The sequence below is a fragment of the Diceros bicornis genome, chromosome 17 (assembly GCF_020826845.1).
Source record: "Diceros bicornis minor isolate mBicDic1 chromosome 17, mDicBic1.mat.cur, whole genome shotgun sequence".
In the NCBI taxonomy this organism is placed as follows: domain Eukaryota; kingdom Metazoa; phylum Chordata; class Mammalia; order Perissodactyla; family Rhinocerotidae; genus Diceros; species Diceros bicornis.
In genome coordinates, this window is record NC_080756.1 from 20,044,614 (window position 1) to 20,065,745 (window position 21,132).

The 21,132-nt window shown below is 45.7% G+C and overlaps 1 protein-coding gene across 2 annotated transcripts in view; it reads left to right on the top strand.

Moving 5' to 3' along the window:
• The first annotated feature begins 5,704 nt into the window (after nt 1–5,704).
• FMNL3 (formin like 3) overlaps nt 5,705–21,132 on the top strand; it is a 54,260-nt gene continuing 38,832 nt past the window's right edge. For both annotated transcript variants that reach the window (XM_058558318.1, XM_058558317.1), the window contains exon 1: nt 5,705–6,055. In XM_058558318.1, coding sequence (XP_058414301.1) covers nt 5,930–6,055 — 126 coding nt within the window. In that variant the 5' untranslated portion in view covers nt 5,705–5,929. The remainder of the gene's footprint in view (nt 6,056–21,132) is intronic.

Consider the following 21,132-nt stretch of genomic DNA (forward strand, 5'->3'; position numbering starts at 1 on the left):
ATGAAAGAGGTGACTTGTAAGTTTGGTTTTAGTGGATGAGTAGGAATTAGTCAGCAAAGAGGAAGGAAAGAGCATTCTGTCTGTAATAGGGCAAACTATTAAGAAAAATTTTTAAATATCTGTGTTCACATCCCGCCCCCTCTTATCAAAGAGGAAGTATGTGTTTCTTTTTTTGTGAGGAAGATCAGCACTGAGCTAACATCCGTGCTAATCCTCCTCTTTTTGCTGTGGAAGACCAGCTCTGCACTAACATCTATTGCCAATCCTCCTCCTTTTTTTCCCCCAAAGCCCCAGTAGATAGTTGTATGTCATAGCTGCATATCCTTCTAGTTGCTGTATGTGGGACGCAGCCTCAGCATGGCCGGAGAAGCAGTGCGTCGGTGCGCGCCTGGGATCCGAACGCGGGCCACCAGCAGCGGAGCACACGCACCTAACCGCTAAGCCACAGGGCCGGCCCAAGGAAGTGTGTGTTTCTAAAGATCTTAGAGGAGGGGGCTAGGGATAATGTGGAAGCTTCCTGGGTGGGGAGGGCACAGGTGGAGGCAGGAGGTTGAAAGTGTTTTGAGTAAGGAGGTGGAAGCAATTGACGTAAGAGAGATTCTGGGCTTCCCTAGAGACAAAAGGTAAGGCATCCTCGAGCTGGCCTCAACTTTTCAGTCTTCTTTACTTCCTCACTTCTCACAAGAGAATCAGAATGGCATGGGATTCTGAGTCCAAGGCCAGGTTCAGTGCCAGGGTCACCACTTACTAGCTATATGGCCTTGGACATATTATTTAACTCCTTTTAGTCTATTTACTCATCTGTATAATGAGGATAATGATAATATATCCCTTTTACAGTGTTGTAAAAGTCAAATCAGACAATGAATGTGAAAAAATATTATAAATTATAAAGCACTGTAAAAATATTATTGACTATTATCTAATAGTAACTAAGTCTTGTTGATTCTATCTCAGGTATATCTGTTATAGACTGATTGTGTCCTTCCCAAATTCATATGTTGAAGCCCTAACCCCTAACATGACTGTATTTGGTGATAGGGCCTTCAAGGAGGTAATTAAAGTTAAAGGAGGTCAAAAGAGTGGGGCCCTAATCCGATAGGACTGGTGTCCTTATAAGACAAGGAAGAGACACTAGAGCCCTCTCTCTTGGCATTTGCACAGAGGAAAGGTCATGTGAGGGCACAGCGAGAAAATGGCCATCTACAAGCCAGGAAGAGGTCTCACCAGAAACCAACGCTGATTGCACCTTGATCTTGGACTTCTAGCCTTCAGGACTGTGAGAAAATAAATTTCTGTTGTTTAAGATACCCAGTGTGTGGTATTTATTAAGGCAGCCCTTGAAGACTGATGTAATCTTTCCCCCCAGCTTTACTTCTCTTCATCCCTCCTGCTCTGATTTGGTTCTGGCCCTTAGCTTCTCTGTATCATTTTTGCAGACCTCTCTGTATTCTCAAATACTGCTAAAGGAATCTTTCCAAAGAGCATCCTTAAAAACTGTCTAGGGGACCAGCCTGGTGGCGCAGCAGTTAAGTGCGCGTGCTCTGCTTTGGCGGCCTGGGGTTCGCAGGTTCGGATCCCGGGCGCACACCGACACACCACTTGTCAAGCCATGCTGTGGTGGCGTCCCATATTAAGTGGAGGAAGATGGGCACGGATGTTAGCCCGGGACCAGTCTTCCTCAGCAACAAGAGGAGGATTGGCAACTGATGTTAGCTCAGGGCTAATCTTCCTTACCAAAAAAACCCAAACAAACAAACAAACAAAAAAACTTAGTAAGAAAAACTGTCTAGGACTCAGAACTATCTACAGCATAAAGGGCAAACTCCTCAGCTGACCGCCAGACTCCTCTTGAACTTGATTCGACCTGCATTTCTAGGTTTGTCTCCCATCCACCCACTACATGCCTTAGGTTTCAGCCTCACTGAAATTCTTACTGTTGCTCAGACATTCCGTGCTCTTTCACAGTTCTCCATTTTTGCCTGTACTGTTCCTCCTTCCTGAAATGCCTTTTCCCCTGCCTGATCACCCCTCCTTCCATTACCTTCTCATCACACTGTCTCACTTTTTCCTCTGGCACATCTATTCATCCTTTTCAAGTGTCATCTACTCCCTGAAGCCTTCCTTTACAGCTCCCTCCTCAGTTCTCTCAGAAACTCTTTGTCCACCTCTCTATTACAAGACTTAGCAACTGTTTTGTAAACATTATTTTAAGAGTCTTTCCTATTAGATTGTGAGCACCTGAAAGAAAGACATCTATTCATCACTGAACTTCCTTTGTACTTGAAACAAAGGAGGTCCTGGATACATATGTCTTAAATAAACAAACAAAAAATCCCACAGTCCAGACAAGACATATGCAAAAAAATTAAACAACAAAAGGCAGTAGAGGAACCACGAGTTATGTATCTGAGTCTCTTTCATGGCACCTCACATGGTGTCTTGTATGTAATAGACTATCAGTAAATGTTGTTGAATTAAGTTCCAAATGAAAAGTAGAGAAAATACAAGTCATGATCGTTTAAATCTCGGAGAATTCCGGGATGGGATTTAAAAGCTGGTACCCACCAATATAACACCAATGATCCTATCTGGTGCCTTCAAACATGGAACATCTCCTCTGCCCTATCTTGCATCCTATACAGCAGACTGTGAGCTCTTTTGAAGTCGGGGGGGGGGGTCTCTTAGTCATCTTTGTGTCTTGCATTCTTTATCTACTGGTGTCTAGCCAGATGCTTTGCACATGACAGGCATCCAATAATTGTTTGTTGCATTTTGTTAAAAACTAAAGATCATGCTGAGCCTGGGTGGGATCTGAATAGGCCGCATAGAAGCAAGCAGAAATCCAGATCAGGGACACAGGCGAAGTGACTTCGTTTCCTATTGCTGCTCTAATGAATTACCACAAACTTAGTAGCTTAAAACAACACAGATTTATTATCTTACAGTTCTAGAGGTTAGAAGTCTGAAAATAGATCTTACAGGGATAAAATTAAAGCGTTAGCACCTTTAACTTAATCACATCTGCAAAGTCCTTTTTGCCATGTAAAATAATATATTCAGGGGTTCTGGGGATGAGGACGTGGGCTCTTTGGGGAGCCATTATTCTGTCTACCACAAGGAGCAAAGCTGAAGACATAAGAATGCACAACTAACGTTTGGAGACAGACTTTTGCAGCTGAAGCAAAGGGTTCATAATATGTTGGAGCCAGGCAACATAGGAAAAGTAGATTGAAGACGCATTACGGTTTGAAGATGATACAGACCATTGAATACCAGATTAAGTTTTGGCTTTATCCTGTATAAAGTAAGAAAGCTTTGAAGGTGGGTAAGCAGAAACTTAACAAAGAAAGTAGTAATCTAGCGGACTCCAGAAGACCCTAGAGTGTGTAGATCTAGTGGTCAAGCAAAACCAAAAAGAAAATGTTTGGGACCAAGAGACCACACAAGGGTGAATATGCTGCTGTTTACTGTCTTATCAAGTCTCTTCCTTCTGTTAGATGTTCTTTGAGCATCCATAATAAATGACTAATGATTATTTCCCCTCTTGAGTCCTCAATTTTTTGTCTAGTAGAAGTCTTCAGTCGTGTTGTAACTCCTCTTCCCTAGAAGAGTCTACCTTAGCAGTTGGGAAAGTATGTGTTTGGGGTGGGGTGAGGGGTAGGAAAAGAGGGGCTAAGATGTGAGTTGATTGATTTGTCCAACCGATTAGCAGAGGCTGAGCTTCTCGGCAGAGAGTTCAATGGTCTGGAAAGACAAGGACTGCACTTTTTGGTTGTAAACAATAGAAACCCAACTCAGACTGACTTACAAAAAAGTAGAATTTATCAGCTTTAAATAGCATCGATATGCTAATGACTTCCAAATTGATATTGCCAGCCTGGATCTCCAGTCTTGTATATATCAAATTGCCTAGTGGCTACCTCTACTTGGATGTCCAATCAGCAAATCAAACTCAACATGGCCAAAACCCTGGTCCTGATCTTCCCTTTTTGGCTCTCCCTCACCAAATCTACTCCTCCCACAATCTTTCTCCATTTCAGTTAATGAAAACTACACCCTCCCAGTTGCTCAGGTCAAATGCTTTGAAGTTGTCTCTTATTCACCCTCCACATTCAAACTGTCAAGCAATTATATTGGCTCTACTTTCAAATCCATCAAGAATATGACCATTTCTCTTTACCTGTACAGCTACTACCCTGCTCCAAACCACCATCATCTCTCACCTGTATCATAGTAATAGCCTCCTAACTGGTCTCCCTGCCCATGCCTCTATTCAGCTTGTTTTCAATGCAAGAGCCAGAATGATCCTTTAAAACATGTTAGATCATGCCACTCCTCTGTTCAAAATCCTCCAATGGCTACCTATCCCATTTAGAGAAAAACCAAAGTCCTTAAAATAGCCTACAATGCCCTTCACAACATGGCTTCTGGTTACCTTTCCGACCTCATCTTTTACTACTCTCTCCCTTGCTCATTGCACTGCAGCCACACCAGCCTCCTTCCTGTTCCTCTAACTTATTAGACATAGTATGCACTTGCTGTTCCCTGTGTCTGGATCATTCTTCTCCCAGATATCCACATGGCTTACTCCCTCAGTTTCTTCAGATCTTTGTCTAAATGTTATCTGATTAGTGAGGCCTTCTCTGATTGTCCTATTTAAAATTTTAACTCCCCTCCCACTTTTATCCTCTTTCAGATTTATTTTTATTAACGTTGGTCACTAACATCTATACATTTTACTTAGTTTATTGTCTACCTCTTCACCTACCCAGAATGTAAATTCCAAGAGGGCAAGTTGCATGCCTTTTTTGTTCACAGATGTATCTTCAGCGCCTAAAACAGTATCTGACGTATAGTGAGCTTTTCAGTAAATATTTGTTGTATAAATGAACGAAAAGTCAAAGTGATAACGTCAAGTATGGTTGGATTCAGGCTCTCAGCATGTTCCTAGAACTCTGTCTCTATCTCGTTGCTTTGCTTTCCTCTGAATTCCCTTCATTCTCAAGCAGGCTTGAGGCTTGATGGATGATGGTATGATGGCCACTAGCAGCTTCAAATTTATGTTCTAACAATTCAGCAGCCCAAATGGAAAGAGAGTGCCTCTTTCTGATTGTTCCAGAGAAAGCCTTAGAAATGAGTCATATTCTGGGTGTGGGTCAAGTGTCAATCCTTAAAACAGTCTCTGAAGGTAAAGGAAGAAAATGCGGTGACTGCTCAGGCCTGTGTCACGGGGCCCCCGGGAATGCTGGTAAAGCTCAGCTCTGTGTGGACCGAAAACAGGAGAAGAGTGGTTCCCTCAAACGAAATCGGGTGCTATCACTTGAAGCTGGGTCTATCTCCGCGGTGTCCAAGCCCACACTTCACACCCTCAGCAACCGCGGCGATTAGATGCGTACCAGGCCCGCCAGGGCGCGCTAAGCACCAGGCGCGAGGCCGCAGGGGGCGGGAGGCGCTGTGATTGGCAGGCGCGGCCGTCAGTCTGGCGCAGGCGGGGGCGGGGCGGGCCGCCCGGGAGGCCTGTGCCGGGAGGCGGGGCCTGCATGAATGGGGCGCGCGGCGCGCGGGCTGCAGTCGGCGCTCGCGGGGGAAGCCGGAGTCCCGGCCGGGAGTGGGTGGGAGGAAGCGAAGTCGGGGGGGAAGGGAAAGAGCGCGGGGGGCGGGGAGGGGCAGCGCCGGGGCGGCGCGCCGAGAGCGGCGAGGCGGCGGGTGTGAGCAAGAGCTGTGGCCGCCGTGCGGGTCGCTTCGTGCCGCTGTCCGCTGCGCCGCCGCCTGTGGGACCCCGAGTAGTCCCCCGCGCTCCCGACCGGGCCAAGGAGTCGGGACTAGGGGAGCCGGCGCTGAGGGAGGAGCCGGATCCGAGCGGCCGAGCCCAAGGCCCCCGGGCGTGGAGGTGGGGGGCTGAGGCCCCCGAGGGGGCCCCGCAGCGATGGGCAACCTGGAGAGCGCGGAGGGGGGCTCCGGCGAGCCGCCCTGCGTGTCGCTGCTGCCGCCGGCAGGCAAGATGCCGATGCCTGAACCCTGTGAGCTGGAAGAGAGGTTCGCCCTGGTGCTGGTGAGAGCTGAGCCCAGTCCCCTCCCCCTCCTGCCGCCCCCCCCCCCCCCGCCCCTCGTCCCGGTCCCAGCGCCCACGGTGGGACTTTGCCCGGGTTCTCCGGTCCGGCCCCTTTCAGTCAGGGCCCCCGACAGACCTCAGCCCCCAGTGCCTCCCCGGGAACCTCTGAGCAGCCGCTGGCTGGCCCCGACATCCCCGTCAGGGACCTCCCGACCGACGCCTCAACCGCGGGACACTTAGGAGGAGGGGTCCCCAGGCCGGGACCGCCTCAGGATCCAGCCTTCTTGTTCCTCCCTCCCCCTTCTGCTGCCCGTCCTCCCCACTTCCCCGACAGTCTCCCCGGGTCCCTAGAATTCTCATTCCTATGCCTCTGGCTGGTGCGGGGGGAATTCAGAGGCTCAGGGCCGGCCCACTCCTCAGCCTATGTCAGGGTTCTCTAACTGGGGAGACCGCCTCTCGTGTTAACATGGAGGCTTTCCAGGGAGTGGGTCCCACTCCTAGCCCAGACCAGATGTTTGGGGGAGAGGTGGGGGAATGGGGAGGGGGCTGGCAGCTCTTGAAGAGGGTGGAATAAAGAGTGATGCCATTCTACAGTACTTATTTTCAGAACAGCCTGCAGGCATCCTGCAAAGTAATAGTGGATTTGCCTAAAAGGGCTGAACATGTGGATAAACCATTTCTCTAGTGTATTTTTCCAGTTGAAACAATACACAAACCATCCCGCCTCCTTTTTTTCCTCCCTTTTTATGTTAAGCCCTAGGGGCTGGTTTGTGTTCTTTGCCTGTGCTTCGTTTTAGTCTTTCTCTAGGTTCCCAAATGATCTGTGTAGATGAGTTTTTAGAGCTGACTTTGGGATTCTCCTTTGGTGTGGGAATTGGACATTTATGTCAGTGGCTCTGTGGATAGAGAGGATCTGAGCTGCTATCGCTGGGAGGGAGCCAGAGAATTATGTTGGAGCTAAAGATGAAATTTTGGAGAAAGAAAGTGAACTAGATGATGTAACATTTGCTAACAGAGGTAAATCTTGGAGAAACTTGGGGAAATAGTTTCCAGTTTCTCAAAGAACTCTCTAAGAGGCAGTGTTAATGCTGCTGTTATTGTTGGGATGGCCTGAAGGGCAAACTTTGCCTTTGCCATGAGGAGGGATAAGTTGTGGACTTAGCAGCCTTACTGGATTTCATCTGCCGTGGAATAGGGAGATTAGATCTGTTGGCATCAGTGGAGCTGTCTAGAGATCCTGGCCTCTCTGATAGTGGAGAGGCTGACACGGGCCCCCTGGCGCCATAGCCAGATCAGAGAGGATCCACAGGGTTCCAAGGGGGAAGCAATGTTACTGGCACCTCTCTGCCCACCAGTTCTGTGAAGGGCCACAGGGATCTGGGCCATACATCCTGTGTCCCTCTGCATTTCCCCCAGCCTCCTCAGGGGCATGGGGTGAGTCAGTGATTACTAATGAGCTGTGGCGGTCTCTGAGGCTGAGGAGGAGAGCCTGGGACTTGGTGCCCTTAAGAACAAGAGCTCAACTGTTGGGGAAAAGAGTGGGAGGGAATCTGCACTCCAGTGGGGGTGTGAAAACCCCCATCAAGCTGGCATGAGGTAGCTACAGAAATTGAAGAGAAAGAGGTGGTCTGAGGTGGTCTGGGCGGGGAGGCTGCCTTAGCTAGGGGCTGGCAGGCTGTTTGTTGTGAGAGCTCAGAACCAGAGTTGATCATGTCCTCATTGGAGCTTGGTTGACAAGTTTGTTCAGTTGGCAAATTGATGGCTTAATATTCACAAAATGCATGTGGTGTCCTGATTACTAGCCGAGCACCCAGAGAGCCAGGTCAAGCTGGGACTGGACCACCCACTTGCAAGCCGTCCTTTCTGTATAAAGTTTTGATTTGTTTCCTTGTGGCTTTTGTTTTGGTCTTGTTTCTGTGTGCCTGAGCTGCTGCTGATGGGGAGTTGGAACAGGGCAGGCCAGGGCTAGTTAGCTGTCTTAGGAGAGGAGGGGATTTTACCTCAATTTTCCAACACAGGAAAATCATGCTTTCATGGGGAATCATGCTTTCATGGAGACTTGAGTTCTTCTCTGAGGGCTCTTAAAGATCCCTCTTTCCTCTGCTCCTGATTTTTTTTTTGCGAGGAAGATCAGGCCTGAGCTAACATCCATGCCAATCCTCCTCTTTTCGCCAAGGAAGACTGGCCCTGAGCTAACATCTGTGCCCATCTTCCTCCTCTTTATGTGGGATGCCACCACAACATGGCCTGACAAGCGGTGCGTTGCTACGCGTCCGGGATCTGAACCGAGGCCGCCAGTAGCAGAGCGCGCGCACTTAACCGCTACGCCACGGGCCGGCCCTCCTCTGCTCCTGAAACGTGCCCTTTCTACTATCCTTTGGGAACAGTACTGGCTGTTGGATGTTTGACCCTGGAACAGGCTCAGGTGTATTTCCTGAACAGTCAGGAGAAGCTTAGTGTAGTAGAAAAAGCAAGGGCTCTGTCTTAGCCTCTCTGAGCCTAGATTTCCTCATCTGTAAAACGGGGCTAATAAATTCCCATCCTGGGGATTTTGAGAATTAGGTGAGCCATGTATGTAAGGCGCTTGGCACCCAGTAGGTACTCAATATAGATTAGCTTCTCTTCTTGATTGTGTAAGAGTCAGACAAGTTGCTCCTTTTTCACTATTTTCTTTCCCACATTATCAGCTTCACTGTAATTGGTTTGGTTTATGAAAAAGCTGTTTGCTGGGGCTGGTTTGCTGGGGGTGGTTAAGTTCGTGCCCTCTGCTTTGGTGGCCCGGGGTTCACAGGTTCAGATCCCGGGCACGGATCTACGCGCAGCTTATTAAGCCATGCTTGTAGCAGGCGTCCCACCTATAAAATAGGGGAAGATGGGCACGGATGTTAGCCCAGGGCCAATCTTCCTCAGCAAAAAGAGGAGGATTCGCAACAGATGTTAGCTCAGGGCTAATCTTCCTCACCAAAAAAAAAGAAAGAAAGAAAAAGCTGTTTGGGGGGGTTTGTTGAGGTGATGTACTGGTGTCCTGGTTAAGCACATGGACTTTAAGTCAGTGTGGGCTCAAATACTGGCTCTTCCACAGTCTCCAGTTAGAAAAGTGTTTGACCTCAAGCAAGTTACTTTGAGTCCCAGTTTCCTCTTATAAATGGGAGTAATAATAGTATTTGCCACATGGGGTTGTGTGAATTTAATGAAACTGAAAGTCAAGTACTTAGCACATTCTGGCATCTACTATATACTCAGTAAATGGTAGCTTTTAAATTTGTAGCTCTCAGCAGTGACTCAGATCTGAGATCACTTATATTCCCAAAAAGGGATTTTAGGTTCAGAAATCTGATGAAACCAATTACCCCATTCTGTATAGCCAGTCTCAGGATATGCCTGCTGCTGTCAGATGGAGGGCTTCCCCAGTCCCAGTGTATCTATGGAAACCCCCCTGAAAAGCACCCTGGCTGGGGAAGTTGTATCACTGCTGAGTCAAGACCACAGGCTCCCAGCTTTCTGGTGCAGACGCATGATCTGACCCACAGCCTGTCAGCCGAGGTTGGAGAACTCAAGGTCTGAAGCCATGGGGTAATCTGTGCAGGACATTGATCCCAAGAGTCCTAACCCAGCCCACTGCCCTAATCCAGGGCTTCCCTACTGGTGTGCTGGGATACTGATCCCCTCATCCCTGGGGGCAGCTGAGGTCCCAGATTGGTCCCCTCTGGCTGGGATCAGCTTCCACCGTTTACCCCGTGTACTGTACAAATAATATTATTTTCTAGCTGTGCCCTGATGTGAAAAAGGTCGTGAAGCTGCTGTGTTATGCCATTTCCTTGGGATCCTTCCTTACCGTGCCCCCCGTCTGAGCAGCAGCCCCCATTCTGTTGAGTATTTAGAAGTTTAGAGATAGGCAGTTATTGGAGTTCCTTTTTTTTTTATGTGAGGAAGATCAGCCCTGAGCTAACATCCATGCTAACCCTCTTTGCTGAGGAAGACCCGCTCTGAGCTAACATCTATTGCCAATCCTCCTCCTTTTTTTTCTCTTCCACAAAGCCCCAGTAGATAGTTGTACGTCATAGTTGCACATCCTTCTAGTTGCTGTATGTGGGACGCGGCCTCAGCATGGCTGGACAAGCAGTGCGTTGGTGCACGCGCAGGATCCGAACCCGGGCCGCCAGTAGCGGAGCGTGCGCACTTAACCGCTAAGCCACGGAACTGGCCCATGGAGCTCCTTTTTATTACTACCAGAGTGAGAGCCGATCTCTGGTCTGATAAAGCCCTCGTCTGTGTTTTGGTCCCAGCTAGATTTCTACCCACCCTCAGTTGCCCAGAAGCTAGTATTCTGGCTAGTACTGGCCTTTCCTTAGAGAGGGGAGGCAGAGGGCTTTAATGGCTTTGAAAGGATAGCTGTCTGCCTTTGCTGTGTTTGCACCCTAATTTTTCTCTTTGCTGGCTTGTTACAGACTTAGAGTCTAAAGGTTCTGACACCAGAAAAAGCCCTGGATATCCCTCAGGAGGAGGCTCTCAGGGCCTGAGGGTGGGTTGTGTGACAGGCTGTCCCTACCGTGGCTCCTCCTTTCACATTTCCCTGGTGATGACTGATGACTTGGGGTTTTGCTGTAAGTGTAACACTGATGTGGGAGCTAAGCTGGCCTGGGTGCTAGTTGTCTAAGAGGCTTTGAGGCGCCTCCTTTGACACAGAAAGGGGCTGGGAAAAATTTGGACTAAATATCAAGTTCCAAATCGCCATGGTGGAAATTTTTTTCCCAGCCCTGGGGATTGTGGTGAATTAGTTCAGGCTGGAATAGGACTTGGGGGAGGGAAGGGGCCCTTAGCAGCAGCTGGTCAGAGGAACCCCCTTGTTCGGAGATGCCACTGAGAAGACCCTAGGCCACAGAGAGGAGCCTCATTCCTTGACCTTCCCATATGACCCTGCCTTCGACTAGGGGAGGTGTGTGTGTGTGGCAGGATGATGGCACCGATGGAGTGGACTTCTTGTCATTTGGGAATGTTTTCATTGCTCAGAGGGAGATTCAGCTTTTTTTGTTTTTTTTCTCTTAAAGTAATACTCATTCTCTAAAAAAAGCATGGGCAATTTACAAAGAACAAAAGATTGAAAATTTGAAGAATCGAAGAAAAACATCCATATTTTCTCTAGTTCCTTTACCAAATGGAGCCAATGTGTTTTAAAACCTTTCGTATTTTTTTTCTCTGCATAGGTTTTTGCACAATGTTGTGATATCGGTGTATGTGTATATATATGTATATCTCTCCAGTTTGGCTTTTTGTTGGCTTTTGTTATTTCATTAGTTTTTCCAGGCTAGTCATTGTAAACATTTTTAAATGGTTGTACAACGATCCATCAAGTGAATGTACCATTGTTTACTTAGCTGTCCCTCTGTTGTTGGACATTTAGATTGTTTGCTTCTGTTTGCCATCATAAACAATGCTGTGATGAACATCTTGGTGTACAAAGCCTTTTCAATATTTAGAGTTTTCCTTAGAATAGAAACCCAAAATTGAACTTGCTAGGCTGTAGGATATAATGTTTTTAAGGTCCTAAATATATATTTCCAAATGTTTTTTTAAAAAGAGATTAATGCATGTGAGTGCCCTCAAAGGGACGGAGGAGGGTTGAGAATAGCTTCTTTTCTCCTGACTATGAAAGTAATACATGTTTATTAAGCAAATTTAGAAGTTAAAAATATAAAAAGTATAAAATATATAGAAAAGTATAAAGAAGAGAATTAAAATCACCTGTAATCTCACCATCTACTGTTAACATTTTGATGTACTTATATATATTTTAACAATTAGGGTCATACTGTGCATATTGTTTTGTAAACTGATTTTTATTTTACTATTTTAAGCATTTTCTCATTTGTTTAAATATTCTACAGTATCATGATTTCATGGCTGCATAGTGCTCCATAATATAGTATTTTATTACTGCCTTGTATATCTCTCTCTTTTTTGGTACTATAAATAACACTGTAATGAATATCCTGTGCATAAATATTTGTGTGCATCTCTGATTATTTCCTTAGGATAAATTGCTAGAAGTAGAATTCTTGGGTCAAAGGGTATATACTTTTTAAAGGCCTTTGAGAAATACGCCTTCTAGAAAAGTTGTGCCACTTGGCTTTTCTACTGATAGTGTGAGTGTCTCCCTTTCTCTAAAAGCTCACCATTACTGGATGGTTTAACTTTTTAAAAACCTTTGCCAATTTAATTAGTGAGATATGGTATCGTGTTTTACTTTGCATTTCTTTCAACATTTCATCATAAGTGTATTGGTCATCTTTTGTTTGTGTCCTTCACTCTCTGTTGGGGATTTATTACATATACATATTTCTGTGTAATAAATGTATACATTTCCCATATTTTTCCATTATAAAGTATTTTTCTCATATGAAAGAGCATATATAACATTATGTAAGATTAAAATAATAATAAAATGGACACCAGAGTATCCACTGTGGAGTTCTCGGAATTGCTTCCTGCCCCTTAATTTCTTCTCCCTGCTGTCTTATCTGGGATGAGAAAGCCCTTTAGCTCAGGACTTACTGGGCCTGTTTCTGCAGCTGGGACAGTCCAGGTGGCAGCCACACCAATGCTTCATAGTTCTGTCTGTGGGGAAACAACTGCTACAGCTGGTGAGAACAGGAACTGGTTGTGGTGGAAATAGCTAATCTTCAATGAAGTGAAAAAGGAAGCCAAGGTGGAGAGGAAATGAGACCACAGATCCTCCCCTGAGGTAGCCTGGGAAGGCTGGTCGGATCCTGGGCCCTGGTTCTGTGGTCAAGACCGAAGTATCCACTCCAGAACTGACTGTAGCGGTCCCAGGAGACAGCAGCGCTGGCTGCCTGAAGTCAGCGTGTTATCTGGTCGACCAGGCTGGTCACCTCCATTCTGGGGAAACATTTCTCCCAAGTCTGAGCTGAGCCGAAGCAGTGCCAGGGAAAGGCCGGGGGTTCATTCCAGTTCGGAAATGCAGTTCAGAGAAGAGGCAGGACCTTTTTCTTTGAAGATAAGAGAGGGAGCTGTCTCCACACAGCCCCCTCACCCCCTGCTCCTCACTGGGTACTTTAGGGCCCCCTCTTTGAATAGCACCAGATGACAACTTAAGGTTTTAAGACTGTTGTCCCTGAAGAAGAGAAGTGGATTCCAGAATAGAGATCAACTGGGCAGCCGAGTTCCCATTTCCGGTCTCTCTTTTGCCTCCCTTGGCAGAGCCACATCTTTGTATTTTATTTTCCTTCCACATGGGAGAATGATCCCCCAAGAAAGATGTCAGGCTGCCTCTCGGTCCTTGAGATACTCTGGTTGTCTTTGCCTCCCACCCTCCTTCTCTTTTCATCTTTCAGAATCCTTTTACCCTTTCTGTCTTCCATCATCTCACAACAAAATTGTAGGTTGGGAGTTTGTGTGTTGGGTAGGGGAGGACCTGGATAGGGTTTTTTGGAAGCAGTTTTCCCCTATTCCCAGCTTTGCTAATGTGCATACTCTCCTCAGTTTATAAAGTACTTTGAGGTCCTTGAAAGGTGTTCTAAATAATGTTCAGAACCACAAGGGGCTAGCAGAATTATTTACATGACAAATTTTGCCAGTGGAGGAAGGTTTAGGCTATTGTACACCCATGATGGTTCAATTCTTGTCCTCATCTCTTCCCCCGTCCCCTCCTTCTCATCTTTTACCACCTTCCCACGCGCACCTAGGGTTATTGCCAGGGCCGGAGTTGGGCTGGTGGTCTTGCCTCTGGGTCTCTAAAAACATTAACAAGAAAAGTATATATATTTTTCTCCCCTACTTGCTCATTTCTACTCAGATCTAGACTAGAGAATGTCATAACCCTCCTCCAATTGCTCAGCCCCTCTCTAGGTAAGATCTGGGGCTGAGCTTTGTGTTTGAGTACGTTAGGAGATGGTTATCCTGTTTTAAGAACCACCTACAGCATAGATCAGAGTTAGTTTCTGCTCAGTTTTTACTAGCTTCCTTCTTGGGGAGCCAATCCCTAGATCTTCCCAGTGTTTCCCATGAAACCTTAAGAAAATCTGGGTTCCAGGTGGAAGTAGTTGGTTTGAGATTCTTGCTGGCTAAGGATGTTTTGAAAGGAACAGCGTCAGTTTTGGAATCAGAAGACTTGGGTTCTGATCCAGCTTTATAGCCTTTTTTTTTCCCAGCTAAGTGACCTTGGGCAAAGCCTATAACTTTTCTGAGCCAATTTCCTCCTTTAATGAAATGGGTGATGATAATAACTACCTTCCTTACAGGATTTTTTTTTTGAGGATGTTGAAAGTAGACAAAACCATGAAAATACTTTGTAATCTGTAAAAGTTCTACAAATAAATGTTTGTGGCATATACATTACCTATGACACCACCTCTATTCCCATAAGTTAAAGCGTTTTTCAACCGGGGTGGTACTGTCCCAGGAGGGAGTTTTTGGAAACAAGTGAGGATGTTTTGGTCATCACACTGCCTGGGGGATGCTGTTGGCTCTTAGTGCCTGAGGGCTGGGGATGTTAACCATCCTACAGTGTTTGGGTCAGTCCTACACAATAACAAATCATCTGCACATGATGCTGATAGCACTCCTGCTGAGAATTATCTTCTACTAATCTGTGCCTCCACTTCCTGTGTCTCAGTTGGGGATGAAGCTTCAAGGGCAGTGAAAGTGAAGACAGAGCCATAGTTTTTGGTGCTTTCTTGCTTTTCTTATTTCCTATTCTACCTTCAGGCAAGAGGTGGACCTCTTTTTATTTCCTCTCTGTAGGTTTAAGGCCTGATTCCCTCTGTACTGTGGGCTGTACCCTTACTTATCAAGTACACTTACTTATAAGTTTGGGCTGTACCCAAACTTATCAAGGAGCAGTTTGGAATATACATATTTCAGTGCTGACTTTTACCCACCCCCAGTTAGCCCCTCAAACCAGGGTAAAAGTTTTTGTAGGTTGGGAATATGTTTGGGAGATCTTTCAACAGTGTTTCTGAATCTTCTGGGTAGCAGACCCTTTTGAAAATCTGATTAAACCTGTGACCCCTAATTCACCCTACCCCCATGCATATGTGCACACACACAGTATTTTGGGGGTTGAGCCTAGAGGAATGGGAAGGTGGGTGAGGAGAAGCCACTGCAGGAGCTCCTTGATACAAACAGTACTCTTGATATTTTGTAAGGAGAAGGAGCCCTGGTTATCAGTTCGGATAGAATGATGCCTCTGTTGGTGGTTCCAAAAAAGAGAGCTTGTTGAAACCTGGCTGACTGCCATTCAGAGGGGGATATTCTGGCCCCTGGACATTTTGATCTAACTTTGCTTAAGGACACTTTGTGGTGGGGTCTGCCCCTTTGAGCTAGACTCTCAACCTCCAGGAACATCCAGGTCCGGATAACAGGATATACTTTGACAAACTGGGGAACCAGTGGCATCCTTGCAGTGAGGCCCAAAGGTTAGGTCATATCCTGTGTTTGGAGGTACTACCTGCCTGAAGCCACAACTCCCTCCTGCAGGCCTAAGGTCTTGGGAATATCCAGGCAGCTGGCTTCCCAGGGTGTGCCTGAGAGGGGACTGCAAACATCCAGTCTCTAGCAGTTACTGCTATGCTTAAATCCTCTTGCTTTCTACCTTGCCACACAAAAAAAACAAAAAACAAAAAAAGACCTATATTTGTTTTGACTGCTCAGAATATCTCATACTAGAATTATTGAAGAAAAATTCAGATCTTTTGGGGGCCTTATTTGTTATGAAAAAACGTTTTTCTCAGGACAATGTTAAAAATGTTGTTTTTTCTGGATAGAGTCTCCCGTCTCATCCTTATAGGAATGGCTCAGTTTCTCAATCTCTACCAAATGCCTGGATTTAACTTGTATAGATTAAGGAGAGAGAATTCACCTTTGTTGGGTGTGTGCCACGTGCTTTTACATGTGTTATCTCATTAAACTTGACGATAACTCTCTAAGACAGTTATTTCACTTCTATTTTACAGATGATGAAACCAGGGCTCAGAGGGGTTAACTAACTTAGAGCAAGTCCCAGCTTAAACGTCACTTACTTAGAGAGGCCTTAAGCAAAAATTTCCGTTTAGATTTTTTATTCATGCTAAAAGGACTGCTAGAAATACAACTTTTAAAAGATGCTTAATTCTTGATTATATGTATAGATTTAAAAATGCATAGAAAAATTTCTAGAAGGATATGAATAAAACTAATAACAATGGTTACCTCTGGGATGCAGGGAGGGAACCATAATGGGAACAGGAGAGTCAAAAGGAACTCACCTTTATACTGTTAACATTTTTTACAAGGGGAATGTACTAATGTATTAGTTACATAATTAAAAGTTAAAGCAAAGTAAAAAGTTCTAACCTCACTAGAAATCAAGGAAATGGACATTTAAATGATATACTTTTTATACTAATCGTCTGGGCAAAATTTTAAAGATTGACAATGTTCGTGGTTGTCATTAATGGTACATTAATACACTATGCCCCTTCCTCCATCCTCTCGTCCATTTTCCACAAAGCAGCCAAATTTAAAATATAAATCAAATAGCAGCATTCTGCTGCCTAAAAACCTTTAATGGCTTCCCTTTGTACTAAAAAAAAGCAAACTCCTGGCTTTGGCCCTTAAGACTGTGGATTATTTGGCTCCTGCTGACCTCTTTAACCTTACTCACCCTCCTGATTACCAAGCTCCACATTAACCTTCTTTCAGTTCAGGACAAACTCCTTTCTGTCACAGGGCCTTTGCACAAGCTATTTTCTCTCCTGGAATGCCCTTTCCCTGGATCTTCAAATGGCTTGATTCAGCTTATACTTCAGGTCTCAGTTTTAAAAATGCCACCTCTGGGGCCGGCCTGGTGGTGCAAGTGGTTAAGTGTGCGCGCTCCGCTGTAGTGGCCTGGGGTTCGCCGGTTTGGATCCTGGGTGCGCACCGATGCACCACTTGTCAAGCTATGCTGTGGCGGCGTCCCATATAAAGTGGAGGAAGATGCGTGTGGATGTTAGCCCAGGGCCAGTCTGCCTCAGCAAAAAGAGGAGGATTGGCAGATGTTAGCTCAGGGCCGATCTTCCTCAAAAAAAAAAAAAAATGCCACCTCTCAGAGAGGCCTCCCTCACTTGTTATTCTCTATCTTAGCATCCTATTCGTTTCTTTTGTATTATTTTCTATTTTGAAATTGTTTGATTACTTGTTTATTATCTGTCTCCCCAGACTGTTGACTCCGTGAGGGTGGAGACTTTATGTATGCTTATCACTGTACAGCCAAATACCTGGCACCGGGTAGGCACTCAATAAATGGCTGTGGCTGATGGGAGCCTCCAAGATATGTGTGTGTGTATATGTATAAATGTAATCGTCTAAAATGGCGATTAAAAGAAGACTCTATATAATGCTTTATAAAGCCACTTGTGTTTGTATATAAATGTACAGAAAAAAGGCCTGGAAGAATGAACACCAAGCTGTTAACTGTGGTGACATATGGAGGGAAATGGATCAGGTTGGGGGCTGAACCAGGACTCATTTTTTATTCTATAAGCTTTTGAATTGATTGAATTTTTGTATAATATGTGCCCACGTATTTATTCCTCCTTTAAGGGAAAAAGAAGAATGAAAATAGGGGAAGAGGACTCAACTTTTATTGCAAAAAAGAAAGCTCCTCTCTCTTACTCTCTGCATTGAGCCAAAAGAAGAGAGCAAGAGGGAGAAAGGACACCAGTGGGATCAGCAACTGACCACAGCCCGTTCCCTGCCCTGTGCTGAGCTTGGCGTTAGTTTTCATAGTAGAAAGAATCCTGAGAGATGCTCGTCTGCCCTGAGGCTGTCTTTTAAATTCTTAAATGTATGCACAGTCTTGGTCCCCTAGACATAGCCAGGTTGTATATTTTTAGCCTCTTTCATTTCCAGGCCACTGGCCGCTGCACCTCCAGCCTTAGCAGAGCTGTAGCAGGTGAAGTCAGCAAAGAGAATAAACATGAGCTCTGGGCTTTGCTGCAGCTCAGCTTCTCAAAGTTCAGCAGCCCTGACCCCCATGGAAGCCAAGTTCTCTAGATTCTTGTCTCCCAGACAAGATAGCTAATCATTTTAATAGCTAACATTAATTGAGTGCTAATGGTATGCCAGGCACCATGCAAAGCTTTTACACACATCATCTCATTTAATCATCACAACTCTATGATGTAGTTGTTGTTATCTCCATTTTATAGATGAGCAAACGGAGAGCCAGGGAGGTTAAATAGCTCACCTAGGTTCACACAGTTAACAGATGGTGCAGTCAGGAATTGAATCTAAGCAATCTGACTCCAAAGTCCACATCCTTAACTACAGTCTCCTTCTCTTTCCAGGGTCAGTCCCCCTTGACCTCAGTGCTGCTTTGGAGGGAAATATGTGGATTATGGCAGAATATAGGGAAGTTCCAGGACAAGTCATCTTTTGCTAAGAGATGTGGGAAGATTTGGGCTCTAGAGTCAGCCAGACTTGGGCTCGAATCCCAGCTGTCCCACTAGGACACTCGCTATTCAAGTATTTATTTATTTTTTGACTTATTTTTTGAGTCTACAGTGGTGAAAAAACAAATATCACTTCTGCCTTCATGGAGTTTAGGGGGAATGACAGACATTAAATAAAAAAATGTTTAATTGCAAAGTATGATAAATCTTTGGGGGGCAAAGAACAGGTTGTTAGGAGAGAGCATAACCAAGACTCCCCTCTAAATGAAGGCCAGAGATGGCCTTGGAAGTCTGTGAGAGACTTTCTGCTTTCATTTCATTTTCCTTCCTTTCTTGATTTATTAAGGAAATGTCTCTTAGGTGCCTGCTGTGTACACAGCCCTTTCCTGAGTGCTTTGGAGAATACTAGAGAAATAGAAGACAATGCTCTCTAAGTTGGAAAGACAAAATATATATTTAGAACTGTACTTTGAACAACTAGAGAATTAAAACAAGTGTGTGTCCTCGGGTTGTCTATGAGGCTCTCTCTATGCCTCGATTATTTTATCCATCACGTGGAGATACTATTTGTCTTGCCCAATCCCATGTTGTTGTGAAGACTGGATGAGATTATGAGGTGATGAGGGGCACACAGCTACAAGCACAGGAGGATTGGAGAGTTAGGGAAGGATCAGCGAGCACAGGATTACTAATCAGCCAGTGCTCTCAGGAGGACATGGACTTTAAGTCGGGTCTTAAAGGTGACAGGTGTGGATCAGGACAGAGGAGGCTGTTGTAGGCCAGAGCAGTATGCAAGGGGATTAAAGAGGAAGGAGCCAGCTATGCGAGGAGCAACCTGGAGCTCTGCCTGCTGGCATAGAGGATCCTAGTCGTAGGAGGTGAGGTGAGCTTGGATCAGAACGGATGATCAGTTCACAGAGACTTTTGTCTGAAGAGCCCCTGATTGTTAGAGAAGGCTGTGGAGCCTTCCTGCCCCAGCTTTCAAAGGGGAATCGAGATTGTTGGTAAGGTTTCCTGGCCATTCATGGGTTTGCTTGTTAAGTTGAATGATTGAAATATATGAGAAATAAATGCTCAATCCTTAGAGCTTAGAGAATCAGAATAATTTGATTTAAGTAAATCTGGATGGAAGATGATCCCGCATGTTACCCATGAACTGCAAAAGTCCAAAAATGTAGAAGCTTCCCTTTCTAGTCACTAAGTTTTGGGCTAATTCTTTCCTTTGTCAAATCCATCTTGCCTTCTTTTAGGTGAAATGTTGTCTTGTACTAAATAATTTGTATTATTATTTATTTATTTATTTATTTTTTTTGTGAGGAAGATCAGCCCTGAGCTAACATCCGTGCTAATCCTCCTCTTTTTTTCCCCCCCAAAGCCCCAGTAGATAGTTGTATGTCATAGTTGCACATTCTTCTAGTTGCTGTATGTGGGACGCTGCCTCAGCACGGCTGGAGAAGCGGTGCGTCGGTGCACGCCCGGGATCCGAACCTGGGCTGCCAGTAGCGGAGCGCGTGCTCTTAATCGCTAAGCCACGGGGCCAGCCCCAATAATTTGTATTATTAACAATGCCTTGTTCATGGTAGGTGCTCAGTAAATACATCTCATTGCATAGTAATAGTGTCCGATGTTTGTGAGCTACTTTCTACCTGCTAGTGTTTTCTTACACACTGTATTGGGGTGGGTTTGGGGTGGGGCAGGGAGATGGCACCCTCTCCCAGCTAGTCACCCAGGCCAGACCCCTGGGAGTCACTCTAGGCTACTGCTTACTCCTCTCACCTTCTCTCCATATGAACTGCCGCTGCTGTGGTTGTCCTCATCTTTTGCCTGGTCTGCTGTAATAGACTCCTCAGTGGTCTCTCTACTCCAGTCTTGCAAACCCACTCACCCCGATCCATCCTCATAGCCATCTGTAAAGATCTGGGGGAAGGGTTTTCTAGGAAGAGAGAACAACCTGTGCAAACCTTGGGTGGGAAAGAACTTTTCACATTCAAGGAACTAGAGAAATGCCAGATTGGTTGACAAGGATGCTGAAGAGAGGTCAGAGAAGGCAGAAGAGAGATGAGCAGGGCCCAGGTCATAGGGACCTTGTCAGCCTTGGTGAGGAGTTTGGATATTAATTGTAGTATGGGGGAGTGACCTGGTCTGTTTTATAGTGTTAAGAGTTCACTGTGGCTGCTGTGTGGAGAGCCCTGGAGTCTGGCTTCCTTCTGGGCAGCATTTTGGCCTGAGTGAGATCGGGCTGTTCACTCAACTCAGCCCTGCAGAGCGATCGTGTCCTCTGCCCTTTCAGGTTTGACTGGTGCTCAGCGCTCGCTCCTGCACCCATCCTCAGGCCAGATAGGGCAGTGCCTCTGCTAGGCTGCCCCAGTGTTTGGCGTGCCTACCGGTGGCCTGAGCCTATAATTTGGTGGGTTGGCTGGTTACAAAAATAAAAAGTGCGACCTATAACTAAAGCTGAGTGGATTCAGTAAAGAGGGAGCTTTTAATTTGCAGAGGTCCTGGGCTGTATTTAACTAGAGGAGAAATGTGTCTCCTCCCTAGGCACTACTCCATTTTCTCCCTTTAGTACCTGCTCTGGGGCGGGTTAGGGTTTGTGGGCTTGGGGGTGAGCTGGGAGGGACTTTAGGGAGGGACTTTGGAAGAAAC